This window comes from Hydra vulgaris, chromosome 01, assembly GCF_038396675.1.
Source record: "Hydra vulgaris chromosome 01, alternate assembly HydraT2T_AEP".
In the NCBI taxonomy this organism is placed as follows: domain Eukaryota; kingdom Metazoa; phylum Cnidaria; class Hydrozoa; order Anthoathecata; family Hydridae; genus Hydra; species Hydra vulgaris.
The window spans coordinates 49,510,001-49,530,000 of record NC_088920.1 but is presented as its reverse complement, the minus strand read 5'-3'; the positions used below and the strand labels follow the sequence as shown (position 1 = coordinate 49,530,000).

Sequence of the window (20,000 nt, the reverse complement as noted above, 5' to 3'; positions counted from 1 at the left end):
ACGTAAAATTTTTTAAATTTAAATAAATTCTTTGCAACTGTAGCTAACTTTACTTGTATTTCGATTAAAATTTTTATGTAAGTTATTAGAGGGTGGAAGTGTTTGTCCGCCAAATAAAAATGAAACACTTTTCCTATGTTAATGGAAACAATTTGGTTATATGGGAGCGAGTGGGGGTGGTTTGGATCAAATAAAATTATGTTTCTAGTTCTATCTCACTTTTTTGCATTCTTTTTTTTTTAGGTCAAATTTTAGTTAGGTTTGAGTTAATAAAAATATATAATAGTTCTTCATTTGGTTTTTTGAAAGGCTTATATGATTTTCAGAGAGAATAATTGCGGCATCAAGAAAATTCACAAATTAAAAATGTATACCTATTTTAATTTGAAAGGCAGTATTCAAAAATTTATCAAGCTGTGAACCAGATTTTTAACGCATTACTATTAAACCATCATCACAATAAAGACCTGATTCATTAATATTGATTCATTAATATTGAACATGTTTATCAAATAAAAAATTAGAATTTATTTCTAAATGCACGCATAAAAATAAGATTCTCTTGAAAAAATTATAAAAAATAAGTGAGTTGAAAAAATTAATAAATAAATAGAAAATTAATAATAAATATAATCAACTAATGTATTTTAAAAAAAAGCAGAAGTAAACAATTCTAAAGAATTCTTTATATAATAATGTCAACATACTTCACAAATGTGTAAAAATATTACATTGTGAGACATTTATGACTTCCTGTAATTTAATTTTTGGTATAAAGTGAAGTTTTGTTAATTTGATGAGTCAGAAAATTAGCACTCTATTTTGTAGAATACATTTAAAATTATTTGTATATATATATATATAAATAATATATATATATATATAAATATATATATATATATATAAATATATATATATATATATATATATATATATATATATATATATATATATACATAAGAAATGCAACCTTAGCATCTGCTAAGATTGCATCTCTTTATCGAGCTCGACACTTTCTTATTCCGGATTCTATTCTCTATTTGCCATATCTGGGGCGGACCTTCTAATGATAACCCCTCTAATGATAACCCCTTCTAATGATAACACCCCTCTAATGATAATCCTTCTAATGATAACCCCTCTAATGATAACCCCTCTCTTTTAGACAAGGTACAAAAACACATAGTAAACATAGTTGGATCTGCTCTTGCAGCCCACCTCCAACCATTATCAAATTGTCGTAATGTTGCTTCTCTTTCTCTTTTCTACAAATACTATAATAGGCACTGCTCTAAAGAGCTAGCGTCTCTTGTGCCATCTACTAAAATTCATTCTCGTGTTACTCATCATTCAATTAAGTCTCATCCTTTTTCTGTGACTGTTCTTAAGTGCTCCAAAAACTCTTATTCCTCAAGTTTTTTTCTTCGAATATCAGTTCTTTGGAATTCGCTTCCTTCATCTTGCTTTCCTGATTCATATAGTTTGCAATCCTTTAAGCTATCTGTCAATTGTTATCTTGCTCTACAATCTTCATCTTTTTTCTTCCAGTAACTTCCAACTCTAACTAATGGTTGCTTGCAGCCTTGTTGGAAGTGAAGATGTGTAAATATATATATATATATATATATATATATATATATATATATATATATATATATATATATATATATATATATATGTATATACATATATATGTATATTAGGGTGGAGCGATTTTTTTTAATTTTTTTAATAAAATTATTATTTATGAAACAAGCATTTTTTTCTGCTTTTTTTGAGTCCAAGGTTGATATGGTTTAGAAAAAAAATAGAATCCAAAGAGGAACCTCAAGAACTCATCTAAACTAAAAAAAAAATGAGTAAGGTTCTTTTTTCACCAAAAGATATTGATTTGCTGCTCAGGCAAATCAAATTTCAAAAATTTTCAAAATCGCTCCACCCTAATGTATATATATATATACATGTATATATATAAATATATATATATATATATATATATATGTATATATATATATATATGTATATATATATATATATATATATATATATATATATATATATATATATATATATATATATATATATATATATATATAATGTATATTATGTTAGTTTTTTCTACAAATAGAGTAACAAATGTTTTTGAAGTACAGAGCAATAATAAGTTAGTAAAAACACTAATTTAATATTGTCTTTGACAGGCTGTTTTTCTTTCTGTCAGTTCATCAGGAAGAAGATATATATGTATATCTTTTTCCTGATGAATGATATGAAGATATATATATATATATATATATATATATATATATATATATATATATATATATATGTATGTATGTATATATATATATATATATATATACATACACACACATTTAATGATTTAAGTTCAAATGGAATATATTTACTTGAGTTGAATAATATAAAAAATTTATTAAATATTTAGGTCAATATAGTTTGTTACAGTTTAAAAGTTTTTAAATCAACAAAAAACTTTTTTTTTTGGTGATTTTTATTTTATACTTATAATTTTTATATAATATATTTATCTGCAAGAGTTTGTTAGTTTAAATGTTTTATACTCTGCATGTTATTAAATTAATAAATTTGTGGTTTAAAAACTTTATAGTATTATTTTACTTTTATTTTTTATTAGTTACTACTTTATAGTATGTCAATAAAGTGTTTGCAATTTGATTGTAAAGTATACATAACTAATGTAAGCTTTTAATAATAAAAAAATAAATATTTATTTTTAGTAGCTAAATACTTATTTTTAGTAATGCATCAAGAAAATGAAGATAAAAAGTCAAGTGATCTTCTAACTTTGTAGTATCTTTTAACTTTTTTTAAAAAATCTTATTTTAAGAGTTTTTAGACCAATTAAAAAAAAAACTAAGATGAAGTTTCATAAAATGAAAATATTATAGCAGCATCTATTTCACATTATATTTATAACTTAATTTTTGATACCGCTAAGAATATCTCCAATGTTATTCAGTTGTTAGGTCACTTTTGTAATAATATCTACAAATTTAGGCAAATCTAAATGTTAGTGTTTTTAGAAAAAAAAAAGAAATGCAACCAATGATGTGACAGGGATTCATGGTTAGCTGCATGAGCAGGTTTTACTATTAAAAATTGACTATGCATTTTTTTGTACCTTGTCTAAAAGAGATAGGTATCACATTCAATATGGCTGTTTGTTTTAAATAATTAAAACTGATTTCTAGAAATTATGATGAACTTTTCTTAAAAAGTTATTAAAACTATTAAATCATTTCCAAATACCTTATTAACCTAGCTTATCTTATTGCCTTTGATATGTCAGAACAACAACAATATTACCTCAACCCATTTATCTGACTTAACACATCTAAAAAAATAATACTTTTCTGTTAATATGGTATACTAAATCAGCAGTAGAATAAAAAGAGCAAAGAAAGATTGCAGGAAAAAAATCAGTTAAACATATAGTAACTAGTTTAGATAATATTGAAAAGAGTTCCAAAGAACACTTTTGTAGTACTGTATTAGGAATGATAACCACAAGCTGTAGAAAAGTGAAAAATAACTTGGGCAACAATGGACAGTGTGATATTTAACAATGGATTAGTATATTTAACAATGGAATATAATAATCAATTAGTATCAAATAATGGATTAGAATATTTAACAATGGAATAGAATATTTAACAATGGATTAGAATATTTAACAATGCATTAGCCTGTTTGTCTGGGATCTCAGTAGGAGTGTGGTTATTAGATTTTAGTATAAATATAGAGGGAAAATTTTTTTCATTTTTAATTCTGCTTTTTCTTTGGAAGTGGTATTTAGCATTATTACAACTCTTATGCCAGAAATGTTCATTGCTACTAAAGTCATTCAGTAAGATGAACATTTGTCAGATTTAAGTCACTAAAAACAATAATACTCACTAATAGATAAAAAAATATCAGTTTGATTTTGATCAGTTTGATCTGAAACCTTGAAAATGAGTACGAGAAGTAGAGGAAACAAAAAGAACAAAAACAAACAAAAAACAAAGAAAAAATGCGATAAAATCTTAAACAAAAGCATATTAAAGATTTTTCAGAGATTTCAACCATTTTTTAAACATTTTTCAAAGATTTCTTGACGAATTAGTAAATTGATAACTGAGTATATGCCTAGGTCAAGCACATTATTTGAGTCTTTGTGGATTAAAGTATTATAGCCATCAACGCTGAGATCTAAAGATGAAAGTAAAATTAGTCTTACAAAACCAAGTAGGTCTGATGATTCTTTTAATGTAATTCAACAGATAAAATATTTATAAAATATTGATTTAAACAATTTGGTGTTAATGATGGATTATTTTTTTGTTTAATGTAGAATTTAAATTTTGCTTGTCATAAGATGATGGTTTGAGAAAGATCTCTTAAAATAAAATATGTTGCAATGTATTTATTAACAACTTTCTGACATATTGAAGCTTAATCATCAAATAGGTATTTGGTATGACTTCAAAGGGCATAAAATCAAGTAATAAATGGTGTAATGTAGGTAAATCAAGTAATAAAAAGTTGTGACATTTGCATGAAAGATTTCTAAAATTAAAATATGAAATTACCTTTTTATTTTTTGATTAGGATATACATCATTTTAGAATTTTAACAAAGTTAATAATCTATAAATAATTTTTTTTTTAATAATTTTTTAGTTTTAAAGCAAATAAATGAAATTCCTTGACTTTTTTATTAATATAGTCATTCATTTGGGTATGAATGCAAAAAACGATGTAATTTGGAGGTACTTTCCTCTAAACATATTTTGTTTGTCACTGGAAATGTGTGTCAAGTAATAGACCTTAAAAATCGGGAGCAACAACAGCTTTACAGTGTTGGTGGTGGTGGCATAGGTGCCATAAAAGTATAAAAATTATTTACTCACAATGGCAATGTTGATGATATTAATGATGGCGATGACAATGATAATTTTATTTTACAGGTGCATCCTAGTAGAGAATACTTTGCTGTTGGAGAAAAAGGATATAATCCCTCAATCTTTATATATAATTATCCCACTTTAAAATGTTATAAAGTTTTGCGTGAGGGAACTATGATGGCATATACTAATCTTGATTTTTCAGTCAGTGGAAAATTGTTAGCATCAGTTGGAAGTGCTCCTGATTACATGTTGACAATATGGGATTGGAGAGAGGTACTTAATTTTTTTTAGAATCAACCCTGCAGCAAAATACTTTTTTGAAAACATAAATTTTTATTGAAGCACCTGTCTGAAATTATTAAAAAATAATTTTCTAATTATTAATTTCAACTTGTTTTTTCATGATAATAGTTTTAAAATCTTTTAAAACTCTTTTCACTTAAAATGAAATATTTTCTAATAAGCAAAAGTTTGTACCAAAATCCAATCATAAACTAAGTTAATATCAGTATTTAATTATTTAGAAAAAAAATCTGATTTTTGAGGGAAAGAACTTAATGAATAAATGATTTTAAAGCCTGAAGAAACAGTTAAAGGGTGCAGTTCGGCTTAATTGTGAGTCACACAAGGTTGTGTTTTCGACTACATTTTTTAAAATTTGTTAAAAAAAAAATATGTCATCAAAAAATTTTAGCAAGTGTTTTTAAGTTTTGTTTAAACTACAATGCATATAAAAAAAAATACATAAATCATTTTTCTTTAGCAGACAAACAACTAGAATTTTATTTTAAATGGATGTTTGTACTCCAATATAAATTCTAATCAAACTTCTGCTTTACTTGTTTTATATTATGTATTGATCTTTTAAGCATTCTATCAAAAGTTTTAATACAAAAATAGTTTAAAATAAAGATGGTAAAATTAAAACATAGTTTTATGATATAACTTATAATTAAAAATTAAAAAAATGATACAATTTATTTTTTAAATAACTTGGAATATTTTTAAAATAACTTGGAATTTATTTTTAAAATAACTTGGAATGGTTTTCAGAAATTATTTAATAGTAAAAGCTTTACTGGAATGATTAATTTAGATTAAATTCTAATCATATTTTTATTTTTGATGTTTTTAATTTTTAAGTTCTTCTTTTCATATATGTTTTCAGTTTTTATGTCAAAACAAAATGAATAATTTACAAGATTAAATACAAATCATGTTTTAATTTTTTTGTAGGAAGTTATTATCCTTCGATCTAAAGCTTTTGCTCAAGATATATTCAGAGTAGCATTTTCTTTGGAAGATGAAGGTCGTCTTTGTACTAGTGGTGTTGGTCATATTAAGTAAATATTTAAATATTTTTTATATATTTTAAATATAAATAAATTTATATAGCTTTATATATATATATATATATATATATATATATATATATATATATATATATATATATATATATATATATATATAATGCATATATAAATGAACATGTTGAATAAAAAAGTAATCAAAACAATGCAAAAATAAAAGAAAAAGCACAAATTTGTTAATATAATTAATTTTTAAAACAATAATTGAAATGTTTTCAAAAAAAGATATTTATGTATATATATATATATATATATATATATATATATATATATATATATATATATATATATATATATATATATAGATATGAATATATGCCTATGCTTATACATATATATACACATGTATTATTTAACACGTATATTATTTAGATTTTGGACAATGGCTAACACATTTACTGGTTTAAAACTTCAGGGTAATTTGGGAAAGTTTGGAATTACTGAGATATCTGATATTTCAGGTACAAATGATGTTTTTGTTTATGTTTTTACTTATTTCTCTGGTTTCAGATACTTCAGGTTTAAAATATATTTTTTAGATTGATGTGTTTAATATTTTGGCTATAGTAACTTTTAGTTATCACTGTGGTATTAAACATTAAATTTTCAAGATGTTAGTTGTCTAATTTTTTTACACTAGGGTTATTAAATTTTTTCAAGACATTAATTGTCCAATTTTTTAGTAATAAAGTTATCAATTTTTCAAGACGTTAGTTGTCCAATTTTTTAACACTAAGGTTATCAACTTTTATATAAATTTAAACATTAAATTTAAATTTTAGAAATAACAAATTTGTTTAAAAAAAAAAAAAGTTGAAAAATGTTTCTTTTTGATTAAACCTTTAAATCATCATTATAGTTTATCACAATCATTTGAATCATCATAATTAATCATAATAATTTATACAATTATCATACTAATTTAAATCGTTATCATAATTATTTACATTGGTTTGAATCATTATTATAATTAATCATAATAATTTATATAATTATCATACTTAATTATAATTATTTAAAGAATTATCATAACTATTTATACTGATTTGATTCATTATCATAATTAACCATAATAGTTTGAATCATCATAATTAATCACAATAATTTTACTAAAAATTTTAAAAGATTCTATAAACCTTTTGACATTTTTTCATTTTAGTTTGAAATCTCAGTGTATTTCTTTGTTTCTTTTTTTTTTGTTTGTTTTAAAAATGCTTTAACATTTAAATAGACTTCTATTTATAAAAAATTTCTTTATTTAAAGAAACTTATAACTATGCAAATAAGTTTTTGTCATTTTATAAAAATATGTTAAAAAGTAAGAATAATGTGCATTGTTTTTCACAAATTAAAGAGAAATTCTGCTATGTACTATGTAGTAACTAAATAGTTATTTAAAGATAAATTTTTTTCGATCAATGATGATTGTAATTCGTCTAAAATCTCATTCAGCTGCATTACACAAAGTATGGTTATATGAATCATACATTATAGACCATAGACAAAGCTTTAAAAGAATTATTTGTTTCGAAAAGCCATGACTTTTTTTGCAATTAAAAATCTAATAAGTACTTATCAAGTAAAGATATTTTATTATGTGTAGATTTTCAAAATGGTATTATGATATAAAGACCTATATTACTACCCAACGTAAAAAAAAATGGCCGGTCATGCAATTGCTAGTCATGGTTAATTGGTTGTAAAAAAAATTAGAATTTTTAAAAACAAGATTTGACAAGTAATCAGGATGTAATTTGAAAAATACATTTACTAAAATTTCAAAAGACCTAATTAAATTTTGAAAATGAGTTTAAATAGTTTTATTGATTAAAATTAGCTAATTTAATTGGTTGACAAATATATATGATGTTGATAAATATTTAAAAAATGACGTTGATAAATATTATATGTAAATTATTAAAATTCTAATTTTATTATTATTTTTATAAAAATATTTAATACAATATTTTATTAGTAATATAATGATATATAATAATTGCTGTATTCAACTATAAACATTTTTCAACAGTACTTAGTTACTTTGTTTTTCTTTTCTTTGAATCTTATTTATATTTTGTAAGTTTTTGCCGCAAAATACAATATGAATGAATAATTTATAGATAAATATAAATTTACTAATTGCACATTTGCACTTTTTTTTACGTAATAGAGTTTTTAAAAACAAGTATGTATATATATATTCAGTAAAAATCTTGTTTTACGAAACAGTATGTTTTATAGTAGTGTTTCATAAAACAATTGTCTTCTTAGTATTAAGTATTCAGTTTCAATTGTATCTGTTCATAAGAGTTAATAACATTATTATAAACTAACTAAAGTACATAAGTAAAGTACAGTAAACTCAGGTTGTTCGAATTGGCACTTATTCCAATTATGCAGCTTATTCAATGCAATTTTCATTCTCTGTGAATTTTCTTTAACAGACTCTTGCAAATATTCATCATTTATTTAAACCTGCAGTTGTTGGAAATTTTGTTAACTTGAAGTGGTTTTTTTACCCTTGACAAAACACCCCATCAGTTATTCAAAGTTTCGAAATATAACTTTACTGAATGTAATCAAAATATATATATATATATATATATATATATATATATATATATATATATATATATATATATATATATATATATATATATATATATATATATATATATATACGTAAAAAAGTAATGTTATTAAAATAATAAAAAATAGAACACATTAAACATAGTAAAAATTTTAACATGGCATCTATGCAAAAGAAGGCAGTACTGACAGTTAAAGAAAAATATATTGCTCCAGAAGGCTTGGAGTAAGTCAAACTAAAAAAACTGTAGCCAAAATGTTTAGTGTTCCTTAAAACACTTTACTATACTATATTATTCATAAAGAAGACATAATCACTAAGTATGAGGCTGGTAAATTTAGAGTAAAGAGACAAAAATTAAGTTTTTGAAAGCATGATTCTATTGATACACCTGTATATAAATGGTTTATGATCGCACATGGTACATGAACAAAATGTACAAATTGTTGGACACATCATTAGGGAGAAGGCTTTGATTTTGCAAAAGAACTCAATATAATGGATTTTAATACTTCAGAAGGGTGGTTAGATTGGTGGAATAATAGACAAATGTTATTTTTGAACTATTTCTGGCGAGAAAAGGTTGTACACAGAGGAAATGACAGCAAGTTGGGAGCAGACCCATATGTCTAGGATCCTCTCAAGCTATGAATTAAGGGATATTTATAATGCTAACGAGTTTGGTTTATTTTATTATCAGCTTCCGACAAAAACCTTTTAATCTAAAAGGAGGATGATGAAAAGTTCATTTAACAGGCCTAACAGTAGAAAATGGGGTTGGTAAAAAGCTGACTATGTTGATAATTTAAAAGACAGATAAACCACAATGTTTTAAAATATCAAAAGCCTAACTTGTCAGTACAAGTCCCAAAATAAATCCTGGATGGACTGGATGAATTTTTACTGATTTCCATAATGTGTAAACACTAATCATAGGTAACTGCACAGCTTATCCTAATCTTGACAACCTCATAACAATTGAATTAGTATTTTTACTACCCAACACAACCTACAAAACTCAACTAATGAACCAGGGAGTCATAAAAATATTGAAGGCTTTTTATTGCACAAATGTTGTGCAATAAAAAGCCCAGAGGCATTAGATCAAGTATATTGATGCTAGTAAAATGCCCCCAAAGATCAACATTCTTGAAGCTATGAGCATGTTGTTCAGGTTATGGGAAGCTGTATTGACAAATTGTTTTAGAAAGGCAGGCATCTCACAGGAAATATAGATTGGAAATGTAAATGATGAAGCTGATTCTTTCAAATTGCTTGAAGAGAATGTCAAGGAACTTAGATCATGTGGTTTGTTAGATGAAGAATTAGCTGTTGACAAATTTGCTGTTGAATTATGTCAATACAAATTTTGAGATCTGTACAAGTGAAACAACTGCTATCATCAAGAAATTCTGGATGTCATTTTAATCAACGATTGTTCTTTGGTAGAAGACAAGATAAATGAAGTATCAAACAATTTGCCTCCTGAAAAGCCAAAATTATCAGAATGCTGGTCTTTTTTTGACATTAATGAATTCAAAATCTGACAATCACTAAGCCTCAAAAGTTTATTACAATTTCTCAAAAAATTGTAATAAATTTTTGATTTTAAAAACAAAAAAGTTATGGAAAATAGACAACTTTTCCAAAAATTTGTAAAGAATTTATTATTTTACAATTAAAAGGAATAAACAGCATTTTATTCCATTTTTCCTTTATAGTCTCTATTTTAGTTAAAGTAAAAATTTAGCAGACGCAGCACAACAATTTGCCTGCTTGCCTTAGAAGTAAGCAGTCCAGGGTTCAACTTGAGCTCTTGGAATTTTTCCTGTCATTGGTAAAGAAAGAAGTGTGAACTTCTTAGTTAAATGCTATTCCTTAGTGCTCCATAATAAGACCATTAAAACTTCTTGGGGCACCTTAAATTTTTTAAAAAAAAATTGATTTTAACTTGAAATATGTCCCTTTAAAGAGGATTTTCAGTTATTCAAAAATTTTTTTTTATCATTCAATCTTTTCATTTATTTCTCTTGTAGCTTTTCCTGCCATTTGCAAAATCATTGCAATAAAGAAATTATTTTTAAATAAACTTAAAGATTACGAGTTTGTATTTTTTTTTCTATTAATGGAGCAATCAGACGAAAAATATTTAAAGATACATTTTTAATAAAACTTATGTTACATAAAACTTCATTTTATGTAACGTAAGTAATTTTTATTATAGCATTTCACAAAACAACTTCTTTTAGTATTAAGTATTCAGCTTAAATTTTTTCAAATACTTTTAAATAATTGTTTTGGTATTTAAAAAAAAAATTAAAAATTAAATTACTTGGATGTTATCAAACATCCTTCTTTAATTGAATGAAAATCTGTGCGCAAAAGAGTTGTTTTAAACTATTAACATTCGCAGATAATGTGAATTTTAGTCATTTGCGTTTCCATTTAAAAAATGGATTGATTTTGTTTAAAATTGTTTTAAAAGGAGTATGAATTAATTAATTTTCAAACATTAAGTTATTTTTGTCTTAATAAAATTCAGTCATGAAGAACTATTATGAAGGTATAAATTTAAACAAAAAAAAAATAAAAATTTTGACTGCCCAAAAAAACAATTGACCATTAATTCCATGTGTTAACCAATCAAATTGACCACTTACCTTTGATTTCTTATTTTCCAGGTTGACTACCTACTTTTTTTGTTTGAACATAAAACATTAAAATGGGTCACAACAGTTGCCTTTATCTTAAGCAAATTTACCTTTATCTCTAACAAATAGAGATACTTTTTAGCTACTTGTTGTATTCAATAAAACCATGTCTTTTTCTATGGTAAACTTTGTAATGTTAAATTTAGAAAGTTTATCCAGATTAGAGTGGAGGTTTTTCAAAACCTTTTTTAAAAAACTGGTTTTTCAAATAAATTTGACAAATTTGAAAACCTGATTTTAAATCATTAAAAACTGGTTTTCTATTTTTAAACATTTATATAATATATTTTTTGATTTGATCTGTTATACAATACTTTGCTAAAGTATGTTATACAAAACTTTGCTAAGTTAGTTTAATAAACAGTGTCCTTTTTTTTAACACATGCAGCTTTAACTCTTTTCTTGAGGTAGATCAGAATTTTGTTCACTGGAGTTCAATGGCTTCTTTTTACTATATTTTTGCAACCAATAAAGCTTTTTCCAATTTTTTCAAATGTATTTAAATGTTATTTTATATGTCTATGTATTTATATATAATAATAAATACCTGTATGTGTTAATAATACATAATACTATTATGATATTTATATTTATTTATATATAACATTGAGAATATTGTAGTATTTATTTATATTTATTTCATACATCATGTTTTTTTATTTTGCAAATTATATTTTTGGAACTTGTTACTTATAAAATCAAGTATGTTTTATATTACATTAAATGTAAATAGTTTCCCTTGAATAGTTGGTTAAGTATTTTGTTTATGTTATGGTAATATAAGCTCATATCAATGTGGTAAAAAGTTCAGTGGACCTGTTATGTTTTTTAAAATCCTATTTCCTTACAATTACAATAAGTGAAATAACTATAATATATAAATTAAATATTTCTCTTTATTCAATTTTTTTAAAGAAAACACAAAAAGTGGTTAAAACCCGTTTTTTGGGGAATTCGGAATTCAAATACCAGTTCTTCAAAAAGTTGGTTTTTGTTTAAACCCAAATCCCAGATGTTAACACCTTGCGAAAGCACTTTTAAAATATATGGCTAGAAAAATAACTTAGACATACTTATATACAAATTATCATTATATATTAGGTGTATAATTATCATTATACATTAGGTGTATAATTATCATTATATTCTAATAATAATGCAATATAAAACTCTTTATGGCCTTGTGAAAATTGTACTTGATTGACTGTACTACAGTATTATAAAAGTTTGTAAAAAAGTTTATGTAAGTTTAGTATTATTATCAAATCAATTAAATGAGCTCATTTTGAAGAAAAACATAAAATAGTTTTTTTTTAGTCTGTCATTGGTGGATGAATGCATGAAAAGTGTTTTTATTCCAAATGTCCCAGTATCTATCCATTCCAATGGTATAGTGCTTAAAATAAATAAAACTGATTGCCTGTTATTGTGTCGAAAGTTTTCGAAAAAAAAAAAAGTTGTGTCTATTCAAAGTTTTCATTAGCTGTTAGTTGGACCTAAATTTGCACTGTCATTGCTAATGTTGATTTAGTTCATTAATCAGTTATTTCATGGTGTTTAATGTTGCCAGTACTAAATTTCATTTAATACAACATCAGACACAGTCTTGACAGGATGAAGACTGTGTTAATTAAGTAAAAGTTAGAAAAAAATTGTTATCTGTCAGGTTTATGATCAATATCTTAATATCTTATTTGTTCATGCATTCTGTTACGTCATTAAAAAATTTTGATATTGCAGAGCTAAAACAATTCTGATATTGCAGAGATATAACAATTCTTGGCACAACAAGATTGATTAACTAAATAAAAGTCTTTATATGTTGAAAAACTTACTGGTGGCTTCGATATTTCTAATGAAATGGTTACATTTGATCAGAATCTGGTTTAATGTTTTTGACATTTTTTCATATTTGATTGTTATAAACTTTATAATATGCAATCAAAACTTTATAATATGCAAATCAAATATGCATCCTATAAAAAAGTTTAAAGCGCAAAATAGTTGAATATAGGTTGAATTAAATTGTCATTTATGCAATTTTTTCAAAAATAAAAGTTAGTATACAAATTCAATGAAGAAAATCTAAACTAATTGAAAAACAGTTAACTATGTTAAACAGTTACCTATGCCTAGTAAACTAATTGAAAAACAGTTCTACTATACTACATTTATAAAAAGGAATATTGATCAAATGTTTCATTTACGAATATGTGATGTTTTTAAATATGGCTTTTTTATTTTAATAAACTAGACTGTCATTTTTATCAGCATTATAATTTTTATCAATTGATTGTTGTTATGATTAACTCACAGTTTAAGATGAAAGATTTGCAGAAGAAAAACATATATTAAAGAAGCTATATAAAATGACAAAAAAGTTGAAATTTTTAGTCAAACAGCAACAGTAGGGTGACTCTTAAAACAGTTTTTTGAAAAATATTTGCCGGATCTTGAGGGGTCCACTGATATCCTTGAACATTTAGTGGGTCCCTAATTTTGTTAAAAAAAAGTTATTCATGTCATATTAAATCCCCATATCCATTTAAGTTTGCAAATAAGGTGTTTTAGGTAAAGCAAAGCAAAATTATTTAAAAATTTCAAAAAGAATAATTATTTTATTAAAAAATGTATAAAAAAAAGTTAACAAAATATCACCATGATTGGTTAAATATTGGACAGTTTTAAATTGAGTTTTCTCAAAAACTGATTTTTTTGAAAAATATTTGCTGGATCTTCATCTACTTAATCAATTATAATGATTTTTTTTTATAATAATGTTTACATAATTAGTTTTTTTGTGAGTAAGTGTACTTTTGTTTACTTCTCATTTGTTTTTGCAATGTCGAATAAAGAGTTTAAAAAATGAAAAAAAAAAATTAAAATTTTACATCGAAAATCCATCATTCTCCAAGTATTCTATGATTTCAAAAGTATGCTAAGTTATATAATCAACTGTTGGAATTGTTATAAAATGTTATAAGGAAAACAAAACTGTAAAAGGAAAATCCAGAAGTGGTGGAAAATCAAGATTTATTTCCAAAAAGAAGGCAAAATCAATAGTTGACTCAATTCATTGAAATCCAACTCAATCACAATAAGGTTTAGCTATGAAATTTAAATGCGGTAGATCTTTTGTTCAAAGAGTATTCAAAACAGAAAAACCTGAAAGCATATTACAAGAAAAAATACCAAAAAGGTTGCTTGAAATCAAGGCAATTGGAAGAGTTAAAAGTTTGCTTAAATTAATTACGAATAAAAATTTATGCATTTTACAAGACTATGAAACTTACATTAAAAAAAGATCACTTGATGCTTCCATGTAATCAATGCTATTATCAGTCAAAACATTATAAAGCTCCTGAAAAATTTAAGTACTTTTGAGTTGAAAAATTTGCTCCCAAGTTCCTTGTATCTAATTAAAAAGCACGAACAACCAACCTTATTCTGGCCAGATCTGGCATCGATCCACTGTTTCAAAAAAGTAATGAAGTGGTATAAGAAAAATATTAATTTTGTTCCAAAGGATGCTGATCCACCAAACTGTCCTGAGCACTGAGCTATCAAAGCTTACTGGGCAATAGTGAAAGGAATATTGAAGAAAAGAGGCAAATGTGCAAGTAGTGTTAAAAATTTCAGAGATGTATGGATTAATGCGAGATGGAGATGATGGCAGGTACTTTACAAAAAATTAAATTACTTGCATGTTGTAAAGTTAAGGCTTAATTTATTTTTGTTGAAATAAAAACTAATTATTTAAATTCATTATAAAAAAGAAAATCATTACAATTAATTAAGTTGTTTTTGAGAAAGCTCAATTTAAAATCGTCCAAATTTTAACCAATTATGGTGATATTTTTTAAAATGGTATTTTTTTTGTTTTTAGTCAAAAAAATGCCCTTTTTTATGCAGTAAAAGGGAACCAGCAGATACTTTTCAAAAATGTAGTTATAAGAGCTACCCTAAGCAACACTGTTTTACTGAAAAATTTATTTTACTGAAAAATTACAGGCAAGTAGTTAGAGATGAATCCTAATACCAATCATTTATTTACATGTTGCTAATGGATGCAAAAAGTTGTTTGTAAATATTAACTTGAATTCAACAGAAGACCCAAATCTGATCTTAAATGAATAAACACATAATGTGTATATGTGGAAATTAAAGATGTTATCAACAAATATTCATCATTCTAAATGGCCTATTAAACATGATTTGTTTATAGTTTTTATTTCCTTTTTATTAAGAAATTACTAGTAGGTAAAAATTGGATATTTTATAGCAAAAATATGAAAAAGTATTATAGGGCAAGAGTTTTAGTTTTTTTAAACTGAAGATATAAATATATAGAAGATAGAAAATATAGAAGATAGAAATAAATAAGAGTCATATTTTTATGGTTATATTATTAAACTTTTTCAATCTAGGATTTGTTGAATTACCTGGAGGCAAAGTTTTATCAGGTTCAGAATGGGGAAACATGCTTTTGTGGGATGCTGGACTTATTAAAGTTGAGATCGGTCGCAAAGATAAAAAGTCATGTCATCAAGGAAATATTGAGCAGTTTTTCCTAGATGAAGGTGAATTAATTACCATTGGAGTAGATGGTTACGTTAAGGTAGGTGGTTGTTTAGGTTCTACATAAGTTGAATTAACATATTTTTATTATACTTAAACAGATTTATGTTATATTAATAAATTATTAAAGATCTGTTGTTTAAAAAAAAAGGTTTGGGACATTGAAAGCATTGAAAATGCTGATTCAAAAGAAGAAAATAAAATCTTCGAATTAGAGCCAATGTCTGAACTTAAGGTGAGAATAAAGTTTTAAATACTTACTTTTAAACTTATTTTTATTGTTTTTAACTTTTTAAACTTATTTTATTGTTTAAATTGCCCATGATGAATTGCACAATTAAGTGTAATTTACGCTTAACTGTATTAATTGAAAGACTATAAAGTATGAGATCATTTAAGAAAATTCTAAAGTAGAAATCAAGTCAGGAAGAAAAATATTAAGAAAAATCTGATGAAGTATGTAAAGCACAAAGAATCATAATGGTGAAATATTTGGTAATGTTCTAAAAGAAATAAAGATATTTTAAAAAATGGGGAAAACTCTCAGAATCTCTCCTTGGTTTCAGAGGCAGAAGAAGAATAAAATAAGTTCAAAGTTGTAAATAAGGAATAAGAGCCAAAAATTTCAAAAAATTTAGCTTTAAAGTATCATTGATTTTAAATGCACTTCTTGATGCTGTTTGATGTTTCATAGGGTCTCAATATAAACAATATCTTTAACGTTGACCCTTTTTGTTAATATAATGTAATATAACTGTAATATAACACATTGCTTTTGAATAAAATTAACTGCTGATATAACATATATAATATAGTTATATGTAAAATGTAATTATACATTTATATAAAAAAAATTCATTAGTACAAATAATTATTTTTGTTTATTTAAAAATTTTAATTAGGCTTTAATGGTTTAGGTCGGAAATGATGCACAGTTGCTATGGATGGTAAAATCAGCTGAAGGAGTAGGATCAAATATTTGGTATGCACAAGTAAGTTTCAATATAATACTAAATATTGATATTTGTCAAAAAATTTCATATTTCATAAATATTACTTTGAATTTCATTAATTTTGATAAAACTAATACAAATAATCCAAGTAAAATGATAAAAATAAACCTAATAAAAACTTATTAGAAAATTTGATGGCTTTAATCTTGTTTAGGTTAAAAACAAATTTAATGTAATAAAATTTTTGATATTTCGTTTACAACTAATAATGGTCTTTTTTATTTAAAAAAGTTTTGTGTTCAAAAGACTTTAAAAAACCCATTAACTCCTTTGCTTTTTTCAGAAATAAATACATTTAAAAAAATACAAACACTTTTTTAGAAAACTTGACCAAAACTTGACGTTTTTATATAGTAAGCATTTTAAGAGTTTGTGGCAAAATAAAGCTATATGAAACTACAGAGAATAAAACAGCAATACAAAATTAAAAAAAGAAAAATTTTGTCAAAAAAACATATACCTAAATATTTTACTGTTTTCATTTTCATTTTTTTTTAGAGCGTTTGTTTTTTTACACTACCAAAATTGATACAAGTTGAGGAAAAAAGCAGATAAGAATATAATAATAAAAAAACAAATTTAAGATATACAATTTATTTGAAAGTTTATTTGCTAATGAACTATTGTTATTGTTATTGCTATTGTTATTGATGATGCTCCAAAAGCTTGTGGGTAAAAGCATTGTTAATTTACTGAAATTTAAAAAAAAAGTTTTTAGGAGCCTATTTAAAATTTTTAAATACATTTTTTTAAACAGAATAGTTGTTATGTTCATTATCTGTAGAAATTTGTATTAATGTTAGAAAAGTTAAAAATGGGCAATATAAAGGAAGCAGTTTCATACAGGCATCATATGTGACACTTTTACTAGTTGCATTAACATGGTTATGGCCTAATAATAAATTTAATAATAACTATTCAAGAAAACCTCAATAATTTTTCAAAATAAAATTTTTTAAATAAATATAGATTAAGATCAACAGACCAGGTCATTATGATTGTGTTTCTCATGGGTATTTTTTCAAAATAAATCAGATAAATCATACGATTTATTTTAAATGAAATAATAAAATATACTAGAATCTTATTTACTTTAGTAAATAGTTAACATTTTAATTTTTATTTTGCTTTTAGGATGCCTGTGGCGGAATATGGCAGCTTGATCTTTCATTTTCACACATTGTAAGCAATTTTTATTATTTTAATTATATATTTTAAGGTTGTACAAAAGCATATTACTATAGTGAGCACTGTTCTCCAAATTGACCACCAGGTTGAAACTCTCCCCACTCCCAATTTTTTTGCATTATATCAATCAATGCAATAGTAAACACAATTTATGTTGCCAAAAAAACCTGAACTAAGTGCTAAGATGTAAAATTTAAAAATTAAAACATTTTTTTCTTTTTTTCTTTTAAAGTTAAAATAAAGTCAGCCATTATAGTTGTCAAAATAACACAATAATATTTATATATTATATTTAAAAAAAAGAAACATAATAAATTTTTTTATAACACATATGATATTTTCACTATTGTTTGTTTAAATTGAAATTCACAACAGCAGATTTTAGCTTTTCTGCATAATTTTTGTGTCCAATAGTTCTTTTATAATTCACCCAAGTTTTTTTAAATTTGTGATGAACAGCTTCACTGCATTGTTCTGCATAGTTACCTAAGCTAGTATTATTGTGTTCTACAAAAGGGAGAATGTGACACACTAAAATTTGAATTTTCCATGAAACTGTTAAATAAACACTGCTGATTTTATTAACAAAAATTTACGCAAACAATTAACTATCGGTAAAATATTCATTGCTGCAGCAAAGGTGACATCTCTCTCTAAAACATCTAACAAGGACATTAATCTATTTGCATTGTTTCCATCTAAACCTACACCATAATACCCTCTCATTAGTATGTAATGTGTTTTCAATAAATTTTCAAAAGGTGGCCAAACACATAAAAGTAAAGTACAAAATTTATCTACAACTCCCATCAAAATGTGGAGCTCAGGTGGAGGAACAATGTGTTCAAGAAGAGTTTCTTGTTCTTCTTGTAAGTAAATTAAACAAGGATTGATAACATTTTTGTATTTTGTATTCCTGCATTTTCAATCTTTTTTTCCCATCACATACATATTGATTATAACACAGGTCTATGGAGCCTAAAGTTCTAAGTTTTCCTGTTTCTAGCGAGCATTCTCCTTCACAATACAAACAGGCATATTTACCAGAGTGACTTGATAGTCCAAAGATACTGTTTGCACACTTTAAATCAAATGCAAGACTAAAATTTACTTTTTTAAGTTTTAGAGGAGCCAATAATTTTTGGAGATTGCCATTGTCCTCTGAAACCAACTCCACAATGGCAAGAATATAACAACGTTTTATACCAGAATCTTCATATATTTCAGATGAAGAATAGTGATTCTTTAGATCAAAAACATAAATGATAACTTTAAAAAAGTTTTGACCACCATCTATAGAAATTCGTACCATTGCATTAAGATTACTGATACCTCTTTTTTCTGTTTATTTAATAAATTCTGTTGTATTTTTTACATAAACTATATTTCTAAAATCTGTCTGATCTCTGTCAACCAGTTCTTCTGTTTTGCATTCATATAAAGAATCAAGAGTTTCCTCTAATTCAGTCATTTTAATATTAATACTTCATTCTACAACATCAGTTACGTTCCTCCTTAAAGTAGAACTTAATTTTTTTGTTTTGTTTTTAGAAAGTTCTAATTCATTCGATAGCTCCATAATAGTTTGGAATGAGATCTGGTTTACTTTCTTTCTTTTTG

General features: G+C 24.6%; 1 protein-coding gene across 1 annotated transcript in view; it reads left to right on the top strand.

Moving 5' to 3' along the window:
* Positions 1-20,000, top strand: part of LOC101241763 (cilia- and flagella-associated protein 44) — a 101,925-nt gene that overhangs the window by 7,372 nt on the left and 74,553 nt on the right. Inside the window, exons 2-10 of the mRNA XM_065788459.1 lie at positions 2,781-2,832; positions 4,750-4,912; positions 4,991-5,203; positions 6,167-6,273; positions 6,673-6,761; positions 16,029-16,219; positions 16,331-16,414; positions 17,097-17,171; positions 18,327-18,374. Of these exons, the coding sequence (XP_065644531.1) occupies positions 2,783-2,832; positions 4,750-4,912; positions 4,991-5,203; positions 6,167-6,273; positions 6,673-6,761; positions 16,029-16,219; positions 16,331-16,414; positions 17,097-17,171; positions 18,327-18,374 (1,020 nt within the window). The 5' untranslated portion in view covers positions 2,781-2,782. The remainder of the gene's footprint in view (positions 1-2,780; positions 2,833-4,749; positions 4,913-4,990; positions 5,204-6,166; positions 6,274-6,672; positions 6,762-16,028; positions 16,220-16,330; positions 16,415-17,096; positions 17,172-18,326; positions 18,375-20,000) is intronic.